This window comes from Thalassophryne amazonica, chromosome 16 (assembly GCF_902500255.1).
Source record: "Thalassophryne amazonica chromosome 16, fThaAma1.1, whole genome shotgun sequence".
Lineage (NCBI taxonomy): Eukaryota > Metazoa > Chordata > Actinopteri > Batrachoidiformes > Batrachoididae > Thalassophryne > Thalassophryne amazonica.
The window spans coordinates 90075788-90099242 of record NC_047118.1 but is presented as its reverse complement, the minus strand read 5'-3'; the positions used below and the strand labels follow the sequence as shown (position 1 = coordinate 90099242).

Below are 23455 nucleotides of genomic sequence, written 5' to 3'. Positions count from 1 at the left end.
TCACAGATGATCAAAGCGGGTTTCCAGGGCTGCGATTCTGCTCGAGACGTTTTCCAGCGTGCTGTTAACACCCGCCGACTGCGCAACCACTGCCTTTCCAATCGAATCAATCATGTAGGGCAGCCTGGAAGGACCAATCAAAGCTGCTTCCACTTTCTTGATTTTCCGGTAAACCAGTGCAGTGCCTGCTCCACACAGCAGAAAGCCGGTCACCACCAAGCCGAATATGTACGCATCTTCGACGTCCTCCACAGAAAGCATGTAAAGGCACATGACCTGCCATCTCCTCCACGAGTCCATCACGTAACCCATCACAGTGTCAATTGCGTTCAGAGACCACTTTAACAGATCCATTTTTGTCGTTTTCCACAGACAACATGCCACAGAAGCAGGAAAGATGAGGGAGGGAGAAGAGAAAAGTGCATCCGTCTGGGCCAAGTGTAAGCTGGCGCATGCATTGCGCGCGCCAACTGTAATTTGTGGATTTACGTCAGTTTGCATCTGCACCTTTTTCTTGTCTTATACGAAAGGATCTACTTTTTAAAAACTTCATATTGTCTTGCGGTACGTTTGGTGAGTACACATTTATTTGTGCTTGAAAATTATTTTGGGGGACTTTTTCATACGTTTCGTTTGATTGAGTGGTGTCACAATGAAAATCTACTGTCTTTCGCCTCCGGTGTTACCGTCGAGGGCTACAGAGGTGAGACCCGCAAAGAATCCAAGTCATTAAAAAGATATAAACCTCTCTCAGCGGCCACGGAGCTCTGCGGCTCCGATTACCGAGAAGTGCGGCGCTGCGGATTTTGCCGCAAGAAGTCTGTCCTTGTGAGCAACAAGTGTCACCGGCCGCTCCGCATCAAAACGGCAAGCGTAGTCTCTGGACTTGTGCCAAGTTGGCTGCACCTCCATTCAGGAGACAGAGCCGTGTCTGCGGCTGCACAGCAGACACACGGGGGTGTGATTGGCCCGCGGCGGCATTTAACGAGCGCATGCACTCGGTACGCGCAGCGGAGGCAGAGAGAGCGAGGCGTCAGGGAAGATCGTCGCCCGCTGTCGATTCTGCCGCTATGCAGAGCTGTATCCAGGCTCGGACTGATAATCTGTGATTTTGGGCATTTGCCCGGTGGGCCGCTGCATGTTTAGACGTGCGTGGGCCGGCCCTCCCATATTTATAGAGATTATGGAAATACAGTGTTCTCGAACCGCGCGCTGCTGTCAACACGAGGAAAGTCCGTGATCGGTGAAGCTACAGCATTTAATCGGCGCAGCTGCAGAACCACTTCCTGAATTTATGTCAAAATAAAAGTTCGGTAGTGTTTCATACACGGCGCAGTCTTATTCTAGGTTTCAGTTTTGTTTCCGTTTGATCACACAACGGTGACTTACATCGAGCACAATGATTGACATGACCAACAGCCAATGACAATTGGAGACGCATACAGGGTGGCCAATCAGATTGCAGGAAGAGCAGGCGGCCGCTCCCGCCCCTGTGAATGGACTGACTCGGCGCCTCGACTTCTGTCCGCTCTTTTACTGACTACAAGGTTGGAATCATTCCTTTTATCTTAATTAACTGTGCTTTACTTTTGTTAATCTTTAAATGCAACAGCTACGGACTTCAGCTCCTTAATTTGCTGCTGTGTGAATCCTAGCAGTGTTTACACATTACCTCTCTCTCTCTCTCACTTTGGAGACACAACAGCTTTTTTCCCGCTTGTGTGCTTTCGCTTCCGTTTTGTCAGACAAAAAAAATATTAAGGAGGCGATGAGTTTATCACAGGGGGCGAGGTTCCCCCCCAAAAAAGTGCACACCGGAGGAGACAGTGCCATTATACAAATCAATGCATATGTTACATAAATAACACTTTCCTGATTATACTACACAATAATCAATACAAATCCCGCCTTTGCGGGATTGTTATGGAGCACGATCCGTGGTCACAGCGCTGACTGCAAAGAAAGCGCTGCTCGCCTTTTTCTCCAGACTTGGAGCCTGGAGCCAGAGCAGCGCTGAGCTTAACTTTATGTGGTGTGATCGTTTTAGACAATGAAATTGATAATAACAACTGTAGTTTCGACATTCCCTTAATTCGCTCGTGCTGCAACCAGGTTTTGTCGTCTCCATTCGGTTCACAATAAAATAAATACAGAAATACATTTAAAAAATAAAGAAATCTGACAGATTAGGCGTGTCTTATTAATTGAGCGAGCAAATATCCACATGTCAAGAATTATTGGCGTGAAAAGAGAATACAGTGGTCCCTCACTATAACACCGTTCACCTTTTGTGACCTCAGAGTCTCGCAGAGTATTTAGTCCAATTTTGCATGTCTTTTTTTTTTTTACAGTGTTCTGTGTTCTACGTATCTGTTTATAAGAATCTTGTTGCCCAGAAGAGAAAAGAGCGCCAACAACTACACATAACTGTTTGTCACACAGACACCTGCTGCAGCGAGATGTGAGTGGGAAAAGGCGCAGCGTCAGGACGCAGAGGCCCGATCTGTGACATACTGGTCAGTCACTATTAATAATTTCTTATGTGTCCGACCTCGTAGGTTGATCGTTAAAATTAATTTGTTAGTTCTAAATGCCATCATAATTATTTATAGGAAAACGTTCTATTTTTATTTCTCAAACAAATGTTTGGGCCTGAAAACAGTTTGGTCTTATTTCCCTACTAAGGTTTGGACTTTGAGAGTGTTTACACACGAGAGAAAAGTGAGAAAATGTTCATGCCTGATTGAGAAAGTGTATAAAGTGTTTTTACAGCTTTGAAACGTCTATAATAATCGTAAAAAATAACGCTGACTATGTCGCAGTTTCGCGTATTACGGGCTATTCTAGAACGTAACTCCCGCGATAAACGAGGGACCAGTGTAACACTTTATTGATTATACTACAAAACAATTGATACGACGGCCGCTTTTGGCACCCTATTAGCATGCGTCATGATTGGTGAAGTTCTTTTTCTTTGCCGTCTTCCTGGCTTCCACGTCATAAAATGAGGGTGTGTCTGAAGCGGAGTCTGAATATTTATGGGCGTGTTTATTATAATTACGATCGTTTCCACCCGCTGCATTTATCAAGATCACGTCAGGCGTACGCCAGAAATGGGCAGGTGCACACTGCTTGATACATGTCACGGCAACTTTGGTGTATTTCAAATTTACACCGTAAATTTACGCCACAAGTGCACAACTTTAATACATGAGGCCCAGTAAGTGGAGAGCTTCTACCTGTGCAAATGTCTTTTGACTTTGATTCGTGGACATTTTTAATGATCCGTTCATTTATTGTTAAAATATAAAATGAAACAGCTTTTTAAAAAATAATAAAATAGTTGCTGTTTAAAGAGCCTTTATTTAGAAGCAGGTGATGTTCTGCTGATTGTTAAATACGTGATATTATTAAATACCTAATATTTTGCTATATTTTCCAGTATTTCTTTTTCTTTTTTGATAACTCTAACATCCGAGGGGGCGAGGTTGATGACGTGAGGGGGCGTCGCCCCCAAATGCCCCCTTGTGGCGCCGGGTCCGTGTTTTGTACTATGATCAAGGTGAAATGACAGTGAAAGTGTGTGTTTAGGTGTGTGTTCATGGTGTTTAGGTGTATAGTATTTGTTCATTGGGGGTTCAGTATGGACGGGTGGGTGTGCGTGTTTGGGGGTGGATTCATCGGGCCAATAGTGGGCTGGTCCAGAGGAAAAATGCCAGGGCCGAAATTTGTTCCCAGTCCGACCCTGGCTGTATCTCACATTCACTGCAGCTTACTTTTGGATGTTGAAACCAGGATGTGTATAACAGTAACATTACTAACAGATAAAATCAATTTCAATGCGGGATCGGACTGAAGACGGGAGCGTGTCATCTTGTCCCCGACGTCATGGAAATGATCCGGATGTACAAACTGTTTTCACAGATGGCTAAATTTTAGCTGCAAATTTGTCATTTTTAAACGAAGATTTCTCTGCTGAATTACAAGTTTGGGCTTACAGATTTACTTTACTGCATTCACAAGGGTCTTATAAATACATATCAGCTATTTCTTTCTGAAATCTGACCACATTTATTCCAATGCAGGTCTACTTTAAACATCTGTGAGTCAGCCACTAGAAGGCGACGGTGAGCAGGGTCTTTTTGCTGGAGCTTTCTCCACGTGCTTCTGTGGCAACATCATATCAACAGTTTACAAAAAGACAAGACGGTGTCACTGTGGGCACGAGGAGGTTAAAAAAAACGTACAAAAACACTGAAAACCCAACATGAGAAATGCATTTGAGAGAGCTTCCACATCAGAGATTACAGCAGATTAACGTAGAGTGTCCATTTGTCGCCAGAGATTAAGGACGTCATCCAACTGGACGCAGGCAGGTTCATCCAGTATCACTTCTCCCCTGCATTCCTGACCCTCAGAGAGATCGGAGCCACGTAAGACACCCAGTCCACACATCCAACCATGGAATCTATCCTTCATCTATCACCCATCCATCTGTCCATCCATCCTTCATCTATCACCCATCCATCTGTCCATCCATCCTTCATCTATCACCCATCCATCTGTCCATCCATCCTTCATCTATCACCCATCCATCTGTCCATCCATCTTTCATCTATCACCCATCCATCTGTCCATCCATCCTTCATCTATCACCCATCCATCTGTCCATCCATCTTTCATCTATTACCCATCCATCTGTCCATCCATTCTTCATCTATTACCCATCCATCTGTCCATCCATTCTTCATCTATCACCCATCCATCTGTCCATCCATCCTTCATCTATCACCCATCCATCTGTCCATCCATCTTTCATCTATCACCCATCCATCTGTTCATCCATTCTTCATCTATTACCCATCCATCTGTCCATCCATTCTTCATCTATCACCCATCCATCTGTCCATCCATTCTTCATCTATTACCCATCCATCTGTCCATCCATTCTTCATCTATCACCCATCCATCTGTCCATCCATTCTTCATCTATTACCCATCCATCTGTCCATCCATCTTTCATCTATCACCCATCCATCTGTTCATCCATTCTTCATCTATTACCCATCCATCTGTCCATCCATTCTTCATCTATCACCCATCCATCTGTCCATCCATCCTTCATCTATCCCCATCAATCTGTCCATCCATCCTTCATCTATCCCCATCCATCTGTCCATCCATCCTTCATCTATCACCCATCCATCCTTCATCTATCACCCATCCATCCTTCATCTATCAAACATCCATCTGTCCATCCATCCTTCATCTATCAAGCATCCATCTGTCCTTCCATCCTTCATCTATCACCCATCCATCTGTCCATCCATCCTTCATCTATCACCCATCCATCTGTCCATCCATCTTTCATCTATCACCCATCCATCTGTCCATCCATCCTTCATCTATCACCCATCAATCTGTCCATCCATCCTTCATCTATCACCCATCCATCCTTCATCTATTACCCATCCATCTGTCCATCCATCTTTCATCTATCACCCATCCATCCTTCATCTATCACCCATCCATCTGTCCATCCACCCTTCATCTGTCACCCATCCATCCTTTATCTATCACCCATCCATCCTTTATCTATCACCCATCCATCCTTCATCTATCACCCATCAATCTGTCCATCCATCCTTCATCTATCACCCATCCATCCTTCATCTATTACCCATCCATCTGTCCATCCATCTTTCATCTATCACCCATCCATCCTTCATCTATCACCCATCCATCTGTCCATCCACCCTTCATCTGTCACCCATCCATCCTTTATCTATCACCCATCCATCCTTTATCTATCACCCATCCATCCTTCATCTATCACCCATCCATCTGTCCATCCATTCTTCATCTATCACCCATCCATCTGTCCATCCATTCTTCATCTATCACTCATCCATCCTTCATCTATCACCCATCCATCTGTCCATCCACCCTTCATCTATCACCCATCCATCTGTCCATCCATCCTTCATCTATCACCCATCCATCCTTCATCTATCACCCATCCATCCTTTATCTATCACCCATCCATCTGTCCATCCATTCTTCATCTATCACTCATCCATCTGTCCATCCACCCTTCATCTATCACCCATCCATCCTTCATCTATCACCCATCCATCTGTCCATCCATCCTTCATGTATCACCCATCCATCTGTCCATCCATTCTTCATCTATCACCCATCCCTCTGTCCATCCATCCGTCATCTATCAAACATTCATCTGTCCATCCATCCTTCATCTATTTTCCATCCATGTCATTCATCCATCCATACATCCTTCCTCCCTCTATCATCATCCATCCAGCCATCCATCATCCTTCCTTCCTCTGCCATCCATCATTCTTAATCTATTATCCATCCATCGTCCTTCCTTCCTCTGTCATCCATCCATCATCCTTAATCTATCATCATCCATCCATCCACTGATCGATCCATGTATCCGTCAAGCAGACCTACCATGAATTTGTCTCTCTGTCCATTTCTCTATCATTCCAGCACTCATCAACCCATCCATCTGTCCATCCATTCTTCATCTATCACCCATCCATCTGTCATCCATCCTTCATCTATCACTCATCCATCTGTCCATCCATCCTTCATCTGTCACCCATCCATCTGTCCATCCATCCTTCATCTATCTCCCATCCATCCTTCATCTATCACCCATCCATCCTTTATCTATCACCCATCCATCTGTCCATCCATCCTTCATCTATCACCCATCCATCTGTCCATCCATCCTTCATCTATCACTCATCCATCTGTCCATCCATCCTTCATCTATCACCCATCCATCTGTCCATCCATCCTTCATCTATCACCCATCCATCTGTCCATCCATCCTTCATCTATCACTCATCCATCCTTCATCTATCACCCATCCATCTGTCCATCCATCCATCCTTCATCTATCACCCATCCATCCTTCATCTATCACCCATCCATCTGTCCATCCATTCTTCATCTATCACCCATCCATCCTTCATCTATCACCCATCCATCTGTCCTTCCATCCTTCATCTATTACCCATCCATCTGTCCATCCATTCTTCATCTATCACCCATCCATCTGTCCATCCATCCGTCATCTCAAACATTCATCTGTCCATCCATCCTTCATCTATTATCCATCCATGTGTCATTCATCCATCCATACATCCTTCCTCCCTCTATCATCATCCATCCAGCCATCCATCATCCTTCCTTCCTCTGTCATCCATCCATCATCCTTAATCTATCATCATCCATCCATCCATCCACTGATCGATCCATGTATCCGTCAAGCAGACCTACCATGAATTTGTCTCTCTGTCCATTTCTCTATCATTCTAGCACTCATCAACCCATCCATCTGACCTCCCATCCATCTGTTATCTATTTGTTCACCTGTCCAGCTTTTCATCCTTTCCTCCATCCATCCAACATCCAACCTTCGAGCCATCCTTCAATCATCATTCATCCAGTCATCTGTCAATTAACTTGTTTGTCCATTCACTCATTTCTTATTTTTTGTAAATCCAGAAATCTCCTCCTCCTCCTTCTTCTTCTGTTTTAGATGTGCTGCTGTTTGACTTTGTGCGCACTCAGGTGTTCACTGCTTCTCTAAACGATCTCTAATGCACTGAATTGGTGTTTTGTTTTGTTTTTACAAGTGCAGTGTTGAGCTGTGGAGCTCTCTGTCTCTCAGGTTGGAGTTCACGGTGGGAAGCAAGGCTTTGAACCGCTTTCGTCTGATCGAGAGGCATTTCTTCAGGAACCTCCTGCTGAAAACCTTTGACTTTGAGATTGGCTTCTGTATCCCACACAGCAGGAACACATGCGAGCACATCTACTGCTTACCTGACCTGGAACCAGAGACAAGTAAGTTTTAAGGCCAAACTTTCCATGCGAGAGTGCAGCCAACTAAGATTTAAGGTCACTTTCTTGCACAGTGAGGTCCAGAAGAAGTCAGCAGGTCACACAGCTGGTTCTGCTGCCAGTCTGCCAAGTGACTCTGTTGAGTTGTTCTCTAATCCTTTGCGCACACAGGAAGTGTTCCACAGCACGTTCCTGTTCAGGTTCATGTTAAAGCAGCTGTAGCACGAGAAGAAATTTTGTCCTGATCCCTGTATTTTTCTTTTTTGAAGATGGTGAAAAGGAAATCTTCCGACAGTTTGTCTCATCGTGTTGTCAGGCCAAAGTAGCAGCAGCATTACGACAGTGCCATCTAGTGGCTGTTATCCAGAAAAACACCAGAGATTTGTGTGCTTCAATACCAGCGGTGCCCAAAATGAATCTGGGTGCAGGCCCATGGGCCAGAAATACATTTTAATGTTGCATTAAAGTACATTACACTGCGTTTTGTACAAACATTTGTACTATTTATTAAGGTGCAGACTGCAGAGAAAAAAAATACATATGCTTCTTTTTGCAGAAATATTTTTGAACCCACTAGATGGCAGTGTTCATTCAAAAGAGGTTCCGAGTAAACTGGAGCACATTGACCATCACAGCGCTCCGACGGTTCTATGTGTCAACGTGTGGTCAGGTGTGGAACTGCAGCAAGCCCTAAAAACCAGGCACTGAATTAAAGAACATGATGGGCCCAATCACAGGCAGCACGGGCCCCATAATGGGGGGCCTTGTCCTCCACACTTTGTTGAAGGTTCCACATGTCAAACTTTGGCAGATAAAACCTCTGCTGATTTGGAATCAGTGGTTATTTCAGATCCTGGTGCTTTTCTCTGGCTTGTGCCATTTACGAGGTCTGTTAGAAAAGTAACGGACCTTTTTATTTTTTTCAAAAACTATATGGATTTGATTCATATGTTTTTACGTCAGCTAAGCTTGAACCTTTGTGCGCATGTGTGAGTTTTTCCACGCCTGTCGGTTGTGTCATTCGCCTGTGAGCACGCCTTGTGGGAGGAGTGGTCCCGCCCCCTCGTCGGATTTTCATTGCGAGGAAATGGCGGAATGATTTGGGCTTTTTTTTCCATCAGAATTTTTTCAGAAACTGTTAGAGACAGGCAGCTGGAAACCATTCAAAAAATTTATCTGGCTTTCGGTGAAAATTTTACACAGAGAATAAGGACTGTTACTACAGCTTTAAGGATGGCCCACAATGGCGCTCGGCGCGCCACACTCCGTGCCGCCATCGAGAGGCAGAAACCACCAGATCATTTCTAAATGGATGGCTGTGTGGAGCCGGGACCCTCGTGTGCAATTTCTCTGGTTATCACAAGAGCTGGACATCAGCCATTTTCCGGCAGATTTCACTTTTAACAAGAGATTTCGTCATGGAAAGCCTCGCGGAGGCTTCGTGTGTCAGGACCGATTCGCTGATGAAGCAAGACAAAGGAACACCTCCGTTTCGGCGTGTCAGAGGATAAGTTGGGACATGCCTATCTCGGCTTTCAGTGCTTACCAGTCGAGTGAGTATAAGAGAAATTGTGGCGGCTGAGCGCGGTGTGCCGTGCGCCATTGTGGGCCATCCTTAAAGCAGTAGTAACAGTCCTTATTCTCTGTGAAGCCCGTAAAATTTTCACCGAAAGCCAGATAAATTTTTCAAATGGTTTCCTGCTGCCAGTTTCTAACAGCTTCTGAAAAAATTCTGATGGAAAAAAGCCCAAATCATTCCGCCATTTCCTGGCAATGAAACAACGACGAGGGGGCTGGACCACTCCTCCCACAAGGCGTGCTCACAGGCGAATGACGCAACCGACATGCGTGGAAAAACTCACGCATGCACATGAAGGTTCAAGCTTGGCTGACGTAAAAACATATGAATCAAATCCATATAGTTTTTGAAAAAAATAAAAAGGTCCGTTACTTTTCTAACAGACCTCGTACAGTCATATTCACGTTTTTAAAAAGTCAGTGGAGCTCAAAATCCATAAAATAGCTTTTATTTCCACAAACACACAGACATTGTGAACAGTGTAAATTCTATTTACACTGTTCACAGCAGGGTCGGACTGGGAACAAATTTCGGCCCTGGCATTTTTCCTCTGGACCAGCCCACTATTGGTCCGATGAATCCACCCCCAAACACGCACACCCACCCGTCCATACCGAACCCCCAATGAACAAATACTATACACCTAAACACCATGAACACACACCTAAACACACACTTTCACTGTCGTTTCACCTTGATCATAGTACAAAACGCGGACCCGCTACCACGAGGGGGCGTCCTGATAACATTAAAGGCAATTACATATTTTGACGAAATTACAAGTTTAAATGACTATATATATATATATATATATATATATATATAAATAACATATCATGAGGTTTATGTCACAGAAATCCTACTTTACAATCACACTGCAGTGATTGATAATTATTTCCTTTTGCATTTATAATTAACACTTGTATTTATTTAGTGTTTGTTTTTCTGGTTGAAATAATATATAAATAAATAATCTACCAGACTTAAAAAAATATACAAGTTTCCATGTTATTTTATTTGTCTAAAAATAAATGTCTGAGGTTCCTTATGTTAAACAAGAAATTATCTAATCTGAAATGGTGGTTTTAATACAGATGAAAGGTTTCTAAAGAACCATTTATTGATTTATTTACCTATTTTAATTACAAGTGTTCTAAACTTTTTTTTAACAGTAATGAGAAATTTTGAGGTAACAAACAACAACAAAAAAACATTTCCAATGATTTTTCTTCAGAAAACTGCTCTATAAATGAGCAGTCCTGTAACACGCTCATGTTTTGTACAGATCAGTGGTTTCTGCACCAATCGGATTGGTCCAATCCATTTTGTACAGATCAGTGGTTTCTGCCACGAGTCTTCCGTGTTTTGGCCCGACGCGTCGTTCCTATTGGACAATGTGAAGGTACGTCACAGCTCAGAGTGTCGAAAGCTGGCGCACCTCATCTCGACAGAACACCAGCTCTGTGGTATCGAGCGTCTATACGTTCAAATAATAATTAAAAAAATACTGTCATCACTCTTCACTCTTAGTCAGTCTCTTACAACGGTGCAGCGTAAATACACGAGCTTTCCAGGAGCGCACGTCTCCTCTGGTGCGCACTTTTTTGGGGGGGGGCGACTCCAAATTAAGGAGCTGAAGTCCGTAGCTGTTGCATTTAAAGATTAACAAAAGTAAAGCACAGTTAATTAAGATAAAAGAAACAATTCCAACCTTGTATCAGTAGAAGAGCGGAGAGAAGTCCAGGCGCCGAGGACTCAATCTATTCACAGGGGCGGTGTTGTGTGGGCCGCCAGAAGAGGAGGTACTGCTGGCCCACCACCAGAGGGCGCCCTGCCTGAAGTGCGGGCTTCAGGCACGAGAGGGCGCAGTCGCCTCACAGGAGCAGCCAGGGTGACAGCTGTCACGCATCACCTTCAACAGCTGTTACCCATCATCTGATCAGCAGGGGAATATCAGCAGGACGACGCCTCCACCTCTTTGCCGAGATATCGTTCTACCTGGAAGGTAACGTGCTCAGCTGACTGGTTAACAGTGATCTTTTGTGACTTTTGTGAGTTGTTTAGCTGACTCCTTTTCCAACGAGTGGTGGAGGTAGTTTTCCTGCCGTACGGATTCCTGGGTGCAGACGCACCCACATTTAATTGTTCTTTTGTTCCTCGCCAGCAGTACCAGGTCCGACACGCAAAGGCAGTGGCCACCTGGGAGTTCGGGACTTGGCGGCTCCAGTATTCCCGGGGTCTGGTGGCGGAGGAAATCGTGTGGTTCCGGTTCTGCTTTGGACAGACGTCTCCTATCTTCGAGCCTGCCCACACGACACCTTTTGTGATTTGGCTTTTGTCTATTGTTGTAATCTGATTGTATTTGTTGTGCCCATTCACAACAGTAAAGTGTTGTTATTTGACCTCATCCATTGTCCGTTCATTTGCGCCCCCTGTTGTGGGTCCGTGTACCTACACTTTCCCAACAGGCGGAGCGACCGCCTGCTCTTCATGCAATCTGATTGGCCACCCTGTATGCTTCTCCATTGTCATTGGCTGTTGGTCATGTCAGTCATTGTGCTCGATGTAAGTCACCGTTGTGTGATCAAACGGAAACAAAACTGAAACCTAGAATAAGACTGCGCCGTGTATGAAACACTACAGAACTTTTATTTTGACACAAATTCAGGAAGTGGCTCTGCAGCTGCGCCGATTAAATGCTGTAGCTTCACCGATCACGGACTTTCCTTGTGTTGACAGCAGCGCGCGGTTCGAGAACACTGTATATTTCCATAATCTCTATACGAGGTCTATTAGATAAGAAACCAACACTTTTATTTATTTTTTTAACTATATGGATTTGAATGACGTGCGATTACACCAATCATGCTTGAACCCTCGTGCGCATGTGTGAGTTTTTTCACGTGTGTCGGTGACGTCATTTCCCTGTGGGCAGGCCTTGAGTGAGATGTGGTCCCGCCCTCTCGGCTGAATTCCTTTGTTTCACACGCTGCTCGAGACGGCGCGCGTTGCTTTATCAAAATTTTTTTCTGGACCTGTGAGGAATATCCGAGTGGACACTATTCGAGAAATTAAGCTGGTTTTTGGTGAAAAGTTTAACGGCTGATGAGAGATTATGGGGTGTTTCTGTCGGTGTAAGGACTTCCCATGGAGCAGGACGTCGTGCAGCGCTTGCAGGCGCCGTCGTCGGCCTGTTTCGACCTGAAAACATCCTAATTTAAGGCTTAATTCACCCAGGACGTCGTGAGAGAACAGAGAAGATTCAGAAGAGGCCGGCATGAGGACTTTATGCGGACATTCCACTGTTTAAGGACATTTTGTAATGAAAGACGTGCGCGCAAATTCGCCGAGTCGTTTCCGTGACGACTCGGCGAATCTGTGTGCACCGCGACAGGAAAAACACCTCCGTGTTGAAAACCATTTGTAATATTCAGGCGGCTTTTGATGGCTTTCAACAAGTGAGTAACTGAGAAATTGTTTAACAGCTTGGGCATGTTCCAACTTGTCCGTTAAGGTTTCCAACGGAGGTGTTTTTCCTGTTGCGACCCCCCGCGGTCGGGTCCGGCCCGACATGCGACTCTGCCCGCACGTTCTTTCATTACAATGGAATGTCCGAATAAACTCCTCATGCCAACTTCTTCTGAAAGTTCTCTGTTCTCTGAGGACTTACTGGGTCAACAGAGCCTGAAATGTGGAAGTTTTCAACTTGAAACGGTGAGACGCTGCCGCCTCGAAGCGCAGATCGCCGTCAGGCGCCGTGGGCCGTCCTTACGGCGACACTACCAGACCAAAATCTCTCATCAGCCGTTAAAATTTTTACCGAAAACCAGCTGAATTTATCGAATGGTGTCCACTCAGTTGTGCCTTACAGTTTTGAAAAAATTTTGATCAAAAAAAGCAGCGGTCTGAGCCATTCCTAAACAATGAAAAAATCAACGAGAGGGTGGGCGACTCCGCACTCAAAGACTGCCCACAGGCGAATGACGTAACCGACAGGCGTGAAAAAACTCTCGCATGCCCACGAGGGTTCAAGCATGTCTGATGTAATCACACGTGATTCAAATCCATATGGTTTTTGAAAAAAATAATAAGGTCGGATACTTTTCTAATAGACCTCGTAAATATGGGAGGGCCGGCCCACGCACATCTAAACATGCAGCGGCCCACCGGGCAAATGCCCAAAATCACAGATTATCAGTCCGAGTATGGTCCACAGTGTAAATTCTATTACAAAACAAAACATGAAGAATAATGACTCAGATTTATTAATTGACAGAAACTGAATATAAATGAATATGAGGCTGTTCATAAAAATATCAGGGTGTGTTTTTCTTTACAAACTCCAACATTTACTGTATGAAGTGAAACATGCTTGTAGATTTCTATTTCCTGTGAATGACTGAACTCATATTTAGTTGTATGAACACTGTTTGAGTTTCATTTTTTGTATATATCTTGATGGTAAAAGCCACACTGGCAGAACCATTTATGAACATTAATACACATATATGCAATTTATTTTTGCAAGACAGAAGGTATGTAGTGCATCAGTGAATGTGGTGTGTGTATGTGTGTGTGTGTGTGAGACCCCCCATCTGCTCTTCCCGATCAGCCTACAACATCCTACTCAAAGCCAACCGACAACTTCTTTCAGGAAAACAACACGAAGACAGACAAGAACGAGAGACAAGTGGTGAAGACAATAACTGTGAAGTGAGACACCGAGGACACGGGGCCCCAATAACACAACATACCAGGACAAACTATCAGGAGCGTCAGACAGAAACGGCTGGACACAAGTGCAGGACTCGACACAATAGCTCTCGTTTAGAAAGGCATTTACTGAGTTACTCAGTGGGGTCCGGTACACAATAAGGCAGCAAACAGATCAGGATCATCAGGCAAAAAGCGTGGTCAGTACAAACAGGCAGGTGGTCAGATACACTACGTGGTAACAGGACTTGGAAAAACACACAACTCAGAGCTAGAAGCGAAGGCACAAGGCGCAACGATCAGGCGAATCACAAGTGCAACCAGTGAAGCTTAAATACTCCTTGGTGATGAGCTGCTGATAGGAAACACCTGTGTGGAAGGATCCAGAAGTGGGCGTGGTCCAGACTGTGCCACGCCCACCACCCAGCACCAAGAGACAGGGAAGACACAATACTTAAACATGGCAGATGAAAAGAGCAACCACAGAACATGACACAAACAACCACAGAACATGACACAAACAACCACAGATGAACAAACAGTGACAGCAAACAGTCTGTTGTCTACTTAGTGAGCATCCATACCCTAATCTAGGACACCAGAGTCTTGATACCTTTTAGAACACCCAAAACTGAATTGTGGTGACGGCCACAAAGACACAACCATCCACACACAGAGACCCAGATCACAGCTAAATATCTGGTCATTACTGTGGCTGGTGTGTTGGGCCAAGACAAGAGTACAGAACCTTACCATATGACGTGGACCACTCTGGCACGTCAGAAGCCACAGGGCTGATTGCATGCAGCTTGATGGAAATGGGTCCAAGATGCAGAGCTCCAGGAGAAACAAGGCGGAAAAGGACAGTATAGGGGCACCCACCAGGGCCACCTGGAGCTGATCATTGTCTGGGTCTGTGTCATTCTGTCTGTTCTTTGATCCTTTCTTTTGTTGTTTGATCTTTTGATCCATTTGAATGGTGGGTTTCTATTTTCTTTAACCTCTTTCTGCTTTTGGTTCCATTTTAGACCATTTCAGATCATTTTAGCTGAGTATATCCGCTCTCTGCTCTCTGGGTGGTCCTTCTTTTCTGGACCTCTGCCCAGCTTGATGATGGTTGAAGTTAAAAATTTAAGATCTGCAGTTGGTTAAAAACTTGATCTGGTCCATCTGATTCACTTCCGTCACCTTTCTTCTCGGTTCCTATTTTTGAGCATCTTTTGGGTCCTCATCCTCACATCCACCTGCACTGAGTTTCTGCCAAATGATTGACTGACTGATACCTGCTTTAGTGAGCTGTTGAACAGGAGTACTGCAGTCTGTATGCAGACGATACATATTTTTACATGTCAGATGGTCACTGCCACACATCTGGCAGCAGAAAGTCTGTAAAATATCCATTTTTCAGGTAAACCCACAAAAACAAACTGAAGCCCCTTAGTGTGACACCTGCCGCTATGTCTGGATTAATAAATATCTCCCATGTGCCTCACTATGCAGGAAAATATCTCTGATGTAGATACGTCCAGTAATACAGATCAGTCTACTGTTAGTTTTAAACCCAGACATTCATAATGACCGTTCACTCACGGTGTCATATTAGCTTTTCTTTCTTTTTTTTTTTTTTCTTTTTTTTAAGACAACCACTTATGGCCATTATTTTGCCAAACTTTAACAAGCTCACCCGAAGAACAAACATAAAACTTAATTAATACATAAGATAACTAATAAGCAGACAATTATTTATCATTACGGTTGTCACAGAACCCTTTGAACTCCTATGACGTATGTCATTTTTTGGTCCTGGTCCTGCACTGAGTCATGTTTTGCCCCCAGTCTTTTTCCCTCTCTTTATCCTTCTGTCCATCCCTGAGTGTTTATATTCTGTTTTTCCACTTTAATCACAGGTAGGGATGGGCGAGTACACCACTATCTCTATCTGTATCTGTTCAGCCATCTAAAATATCTGTATCTGTACCCAGAGTGGGCGGGGCCTAAACCAAAAGTGGGCGTGGTTTAGCCATAAAAGGGTGGGACTTACATCTGTACATTTTTTAAGTCTGAAATTGATATGGATTGATCAGAAGTTGCTATATTTATTGTTTATTTGAAAACTATTAACAGAACAGCCTCAAAATTGAGATTCAAATCAATGATTTTGATCACAAAAGTAAGAGAACTATTTACAGAACAAGTTTTTTATAAACTCAGAACATGAATATTCTTAAGTGTATGAATGAATAACAGAACAGCCTCAGAATTGAGATTCAGTGTAGTAGGAAATTATGAACTAAATTTGCATGAACAAGAGTTGTCATACTCAACACAACTTTCTTTTTTATTTATTTATTTTTTAAATTTTACGCTCAAACTGTGATTTTTTTTTTTCAATTATTTATTTTTACTACCTAATGTTCTTGGCATTTTAATTAAAGTGTTTGCGTGCATGTGTCTGTGTGCATGTGTGTGAGACAGTGACTGAGTGAGAGGTAGACAGAGAGGTTGTTCTAAGACTATTTTTTAATGATCTGTGTGAACTTGGTGATTCATGCAAACATCCAGTGATGGTAAACAGGGAAATAATATCTCAGCCTTGTTCACTGTGTTCTTCTCAAAAGCACCGCGTTCAGTACGAACAAAGTTTTCCAACTGACTTTATATCACCAGCCAGCAAACAAACGCATAAAAAAAAAACCCGACCGGAGTGGAGGCAGTGACCGACAAGACGAGCTGTTTTCTGCTCATCTTGTCAAATGCACCGCGTACGATATGAAACAAGTTCACCAAGTAACTTTAAATACTAAACCAAAACAGAGGTGAATTGAAGAGAGAGAGAGAGAGAGAGAGATCCTGTCTGTCTGTGTGTGTGTGTGTGTGTGTGTGTGTGTGTGTGTGTGTGTATGTGTGTGTGTGTGTGTGTGTATGTGTGTGAGAGGCTGCAGACAAATGTGTCTGTGTAGGGAGGGGCAGGCGTTGTGTGTGACTGGCCAATCACAGAGTGTGAAGACAGTCAGTTAGCCAATGAGAATTTTCCTTCAGCACGAGCACAGATATTGACAAGTTTTACTCGGATCATGTTCGTACTCATCAAAAATGCTTTATATCCGTACCGGATACTCATCTGAAACAACTAATCACAGGTTCTATTATGTTATACTTTTTCTACACAGTGAGTTCTGTTGTAGTTAGTCTCTGCTTTTTATTTTCTTGTTGCTTAGTCATTCTGTTTTATCACATTAGGTTTTAAGGATTATCTATTTTTCTATTTATCTTCTTCAGTCCCGTCATTGATTTACTTTGTGTTCCTCTCACTGTTTGATTTTAGGTGTCTTTATTTCTTAGGTGTTTAGGATTTGTGTTGTCACTGTCATATTTCTGTTATTGCTGCTTGTGTTTGACACACCCACCTGCCACTCCACTCGTCTCGTCTGGCCACGCCTTCCTCCCTGCACCTGCTTCCCATCACTCACTGATTACTCTCTGTCTTTAAGCCCCATGTTGTGCTCTGTGCACTGCTTGTTCATTGTGCATCCTGCCTTGTTCCAAGCCTCACATTTTTTTGTCATACTCTGTTTCCTTGCCGTGTACGACCCTCGCCTGATTTGACCTCACCTGTTGTCGGAGCCTGTTAACCTGCTTCTTCTTGCTTGAACCCCGCTTTACTTTTGATTCCGTTTTTGCTACCTCCTGTATACCTGTTTCCCCCGTGCTGGAACTCTGCTCATCACTGACCACTCCACCGCCTCATGGCTGCCTGTACCTTCACCTGTTTTGTCTGACATCCCGTGTATCGACCATAGCCTATTTTTTGACAAAACATTTTTCTAAATCCTACCTCTGAGTTATGAGTATGCTAATATGTCCACCTGCCTGCTGTGCCACGTCACCACAGTTCCTGATAACGTCTTCACTCGATTGAAATGTCTCTTTGAGCAGCGAACATAATGTGGGACCATTTCAGTATAAAACTGCAGGACTGAAACTATTTGCTTCCTGTCTTAAAGCAGCAGATGGAGCTCCAGCTGCTCGTCACTGAGGCCAGAAGCTGCTGTTTACTTCACACAGATGTCTTTTTTACATTTTGACACCAACTCGGTGGCATGTCTGTTTTAAACTTTTAACTGTTCATACTCGTGATTTAAGCACAGATGTGTGCGTGTGTACGGTGGGTAAATGAGGTTTTGGTTCAGACCCATTAGACGATGATTCACTGAGACCTAATCACCATCTGTCAATAAATAACTCATTAAAATCTCGGCGGTCAGGCAGCAGAGTGCTGGGACGTGCAGAGGACCTGTGTTGGGGACGTTGTTGACTGAATGTCTTTCCAACATTTAGGATTAAAATGTGCTTTAAATGTTTGTTTTTGTCTTGCTCGGTTGCATTTGAACATGTTGTCTCCGTGTTTCTGTTATTTGCTTTTCGGCTCAGTTGATGAAATGATTGCCAGCCCCTTCGAGACTCGATCTGACAGTTTCTACTTCGCCAACAACAAGCTGATCTTGCACCACAAAGCCGAGTACGCCTTCAACCCGTGAAGATGCAGGCCGAGCTCCCAAACACCGCAAAGGGCCCACCAGGCCACCAGGTGGCATCACTCTGAATAAAGTACTGATGTGAGGTATTAAAGGACGTGTAAGTGGAACGGCCCCCAGAGTGCAGACCACAGCCAAGATCCAAGTGTCGTCTGTTTCCTTCCATCGCTTTCTTTTTCACTGTCATTCTTTAGATCTCTGTAGAAAACAGATGAAGAATGTTACAGTATTCTGACTTCCTGGTTGCTTACTTTGTTTCCTATTGCTGACCTGTGATCTTAATGCTGGTCTTTGTTCCTGATCACTGATCTGTGATTGACCTGACTTACCTTTGATCCTTACCGCTAAACACTGATCCCGATCACTGGTGTTTGATCCTAATCACTGATCTTCATTCTGATAAGTACCTTTTGAGCTGGATCTTTGCACCTCATTGGTGGCATTTCACCATGATCAGTCACCTTTGATCCTGAGCTAAAATCCTGATTGCTGAACTTTGATTCTGATTGCTTTGATGCAGAGTTATTAGAATCAAGTAGTGGATCCTGACCTTTGATCCTGAATGCTGAGCTAAATCCTAGGTGCAGGATCCAAGGAATCAGAATGAGATGTTAAAGATTAAGGGCATCATCAGATCCAAGATCAAAGTTCAGTCATCTGGCTCTGCATCAAAATTTATTCCAAGTCTTCTTTGTCCCAAGGCTCAATATTCTACCAATTTAATTGAAATCATGATTTCTGGTTAAGGTTGATTTTGATGCACCCCTGGCACTAACCAGGCTGGCTCTTGGTCCTGGTGGATCAGGTAACTGTAGAGAAAACGGCTCAGTGCTCCTCAGCATCCTAATTTAAACATCCAGAGAAGGACGATGCTGGAGACTTTTGCAGAACTGTGGGGTCTACGTGTTCCCAGGTTATGAACTCTGACAGTCTTGTTGTTGCTTCAACAAGTACTCAGGTGAAGTCCTGCAGACTGCATCTGACCAGTGTCCTACACTTAATCTATAGCCTTGAAAAAACCTTGAAAATCAGATGGTTCCATTAGAGTTTGCAAAATGTCTGGCTGAAGGACTTGCAGACAAAAAGGTTCGTCCAAACTGAATGTGGGTGTTGTCCCACAGTCAAACCATGAAATTTGGCAAAGATTCCACTGAGTTGTAGTGCAGGGGTTGGTAGAAATTTCTGGCTGTGTAGGTGCTAAGAATGTGGGCTGTGACAGACTTGTGTGTAGAAAAGGTGTTTTTGTGTAACGGAGGCCAGCAGGCCTCCAAAGGCACAACAACCCAGCATTTTCAGCGAATAAATAAATTAAATAGCTGATTAACAGTGAACACTATTTTGAACCCAAGATGGCAACAGGAGTCACATGACCGATATTTTTTTTTTTTTGGCTCATCATGTTGCTACTCTCTGGTGCCAGGGTTCTACTGGCTGATGCTCCAGCCAAGTGCAACCGAGTTTGCAAAGGCAGGCAGCGGAGGGCAGGGAACGCTCCAGGGCTCTGCAATGTCTTAGCTGAACTCCTCCAGGCAGGTGGCAGTGCTGTTCTCCTGGCATTAGCAACAGGCTTTGTTTCAGTCTGGGAGACGGGTATCATCCCTATGGAAGGGGAGGAAGGACCTGTTGGCCCACTCTGAGAAGGAATAGGTGACTGCCTTGATTGCAACACCTTCAGGGGTGTTACCCTCCTCTCTGTGCCAGGACCAGTGCTGGTAAGAATTATTCTGAGCAGGATTCAGCCCTAATCACTTACCGCTCAGCAACTGGAACAGGCTGATGTCGCAGCCATAAGCAACAACCACATTCAAGTCTGCAGGTGCTCACTGAATCAAAGTGTGATGCAGCATGGTGGCATAGTGGTTAGCAGCAAGGTGGCCACAGGTTTGATTCCAGCAGTGCTGAGGTCCTTTCTTTGTGGAGTTTGCACATTCTCTCAAAGTCTGTGCAGGTTTGCTCTGGGTACTCCGGTTTCCTCCCCCAGTCAAGAAAAAAAAACATGCTCGTATATGCAGGTGTGCACATAACTGGTGCTCATGGTCCTTGCATGTGCTATAAATAAATGAGATGCAGCAGAACATGGAGGCAAGGTAGTGTCTGTAGACCTGGAGTGGACTGTGGCTGCCCAGCGCTCATAGTGGTTGGATTGTGTGTCTAACTATGAAATATAATGGATTAAATGTGGAGGACACCTTTTAGGAGTACATACGTACAAATGAAAATAATGAGTTTCATACCGTGTTTGGTGCGGTTGCCCTCTGACTTTGAAGATGAAAGATAAATGGGAAGATCTTCCAGAGTTATGAGGTCTGTGGATGGAGTTGTTTGGCAATGCTGATACCTTTGTTGAAAGAGGAAGGTTCAAGACTTTTAGGTTTTGGTGCTTCCTGTGTTGGACTTAACCAGTGATCTGAGTGATCTTTGGTACCAAGTCCCTATGGAGGATGCTGGTCTGGGGTACCACTGGAATTACTTTGTATCAAATGAGCAGTTACTTATGTACATTCAGATGAGTATCACTGGCAATGTGAGGAGACTCTGTGACAGCATTTTGACCATGGGACACACTTCTCTGGTACCTCAGAGTTGAGGATACCAGCAACTTGAGAGGCCAAGGGGGTGTCCGTGTTTCACTTTTTATCCCACAATGGCTGAAGGTCCAAAGTGGGATTATGTTGTGGTAGTTTCCTGTCTGTCCATCCATCCCAAAAAGGGTATAAGTGTTCTGAAATCAACACCTCTCACACTTTTAGGAGGACTTTTGTGAAACTTGGTGTACAAGTCTTTGTTATAGGCTGGTAAAAAGCACATTATTCCATTTGTGCCCATTTTGGCAGAGTTATGGCCCTTGATTAATAAATGTAGAACCTGTCAGTTTCATGGGTTGGTGTCTGCATTCTGACAGTTGATTTCAGAATGTAGCAAGCACTTGTACCAAAGCAGCATTTGCCAGTGTTGGATACTGTGAGCACTCTTGTTTAAAGTGTGTTTGGAGCCCACGTCTGCCTGGGTAGCTACCATCCAAAACTCAGTGGTTTCATAGTTTTGTGGGTGCAGTGAATAGAACAAGGGTGGGCAATCATGTGCCATGAAGGGCCGAGACACTGCAGGTTTTCTTTGCTGCCAGTCACCTCAGCAGGTGGCTTCATTGATGATCAGGTGTTTATGTTCAGGGGAGAAGTTCATCACCAACCTGAGCTAATTGGTAGCAAAGAAAACCTGCAGTGCCTTGGCCCTCGTTGTCCACCCCGGAATAGAAACTTTATTGTCGTTACATACAACAAATTTGTCCTCTGCATTTAACCTATACTTAGACACAATCCAACCACTAGGGGCAGTGTGTAGCCACAGTCCATCACCCAGGGACCAACTCCAGATATAGAGATGCTGCCTTGGTCAGGGGCAGATCCAAAATAAGCAGGTTTTTGATTGTGTGTGTGTCATCGATTTCTATTTACTCACTAGATGGAGAACCGTGTTGATCTGCTCATTCACTGGCTTTTGCCAGAGCGCTGCCATCTTGGTTAGCGTACAACAAACAGGCATCACTAGAAATCATTGTGGACATGATCAATGTTTTTAAGAGAGTTTCTCCATCAATCTGCATTTTCTGTGTTACATTTATTCAAACTCAGTCCCACATGCACTGAGTGTTTCTTTCTCTTTTTGCTCTGTATGCACCACTCTGCATTTAAATCATTAGTGATTGATCTCTGCTCCCCTCCACAGCATGTCTTTTTCCTGGTTCTCTCCCTCAGCCCCAACCAGTCCCAGCAGAAGACTGCCCCTCCCTGAGCCTGGTTCTGCTGGAGGTTTCTTCCTGTTAAAAGGGAGTTTTTCCTTCCCACTGTCGCCAAGTGCTTGCTCACAGGGGGTCGTTTTGAGCGTTGGGGTTTTTCTGTAATTATTGTATGGCTTTGCCTTACAATATAAAGCGCCTTGGGGCAACTGTTTGTTGTGATTTGGCGCTATATAAATAAAATTGATTGATTGAATTGATTGACATTTGTTCAGCCACTATTTCTAAAACAATTACAGGAGAGGATCAGACTGTTTATATCATAGACTTGAATTAATTTGTTTGTCCCAAAATAGAAAAATAATACCATCAGTTTGTCAAACACACTGTGTCTGCCACGACACCAGATCTGATTCTCAATTAATTTCATGATAAAGTTAAAGATGGGCAATAATCAGGGGTGAAAGTAAGAGCTTCACCCGGTTGCTTCATATTAAGATTAAAGACGGCTCTTAACCCACCTGCAGTGCTGCTTTTACAGAGCACTTCTCCGCAAAAATAATATGCATATGTTACGGACATGAACGAGCAAAGCTTATCAGCATCTCACCATGTCATTTAGGTCCTTCAGACTTTATTTTGAGTAAATGCTTCGGGGGAGCATTAGCATGGCAAAAATCTTTCAGCTTCAGACTCCCCACCTTTTTAAGCATTTTTCTTTCTTTGCTTTTCAGATAACCCTCTAATTACAGTCCTCTTAACTTCCTGCCACTTTAAGCATTTTTTTAAACATACGAGGTCTATTAGAAAAGTATCCGACCTTATTTTTTTCAAAAACCATATGGATTTGAATCACATGTGATTGCGTCAGACAAGCTTGAACCCTCGTGCGCATGCGTGAGTTTTTCCATGCCTGTCGGTTGCATCATTCGCCTGTGAGCAGGCTTTGAGTGAGGAGTGGTCCACCCCCTCATCGTTGTTTCATTGTCAGGAAATGGCAGAATGATTTGGCTTTTT

At 44.0% G+C, this 23455-nt stretch overlaps 1 protein-coding gene across 1 annotated transcript in view; it reads left to right on the top strand.

The window, feature by feature from the left end:
• Positions 1–22375, top strand: part of unc119.2 (unc-119 lipid binding chaperone B homolog 2) — an 80213-nt gene extending 57838 nt beyond the window's left edge. Inside the window, exons 3-5 of the mRNA XM_034191019.1 lie at positions 4343–4433; positions 7706–7878; positions 18599–22375. Coding sequence (XP_034046910.1) covers positions 4343–4433; positions 7706–7878; positions 18599–18705 — 371 coding nt within the window. The 3' untranslated portion in view covers positions 18706–22375. The remainder of the gene's footprint in view (positions 1–4342; positions 4434–7705; positions 7879–18598) is intronic.
• Positions 22376–23455: the final 1080 nt, after the last annotated feature.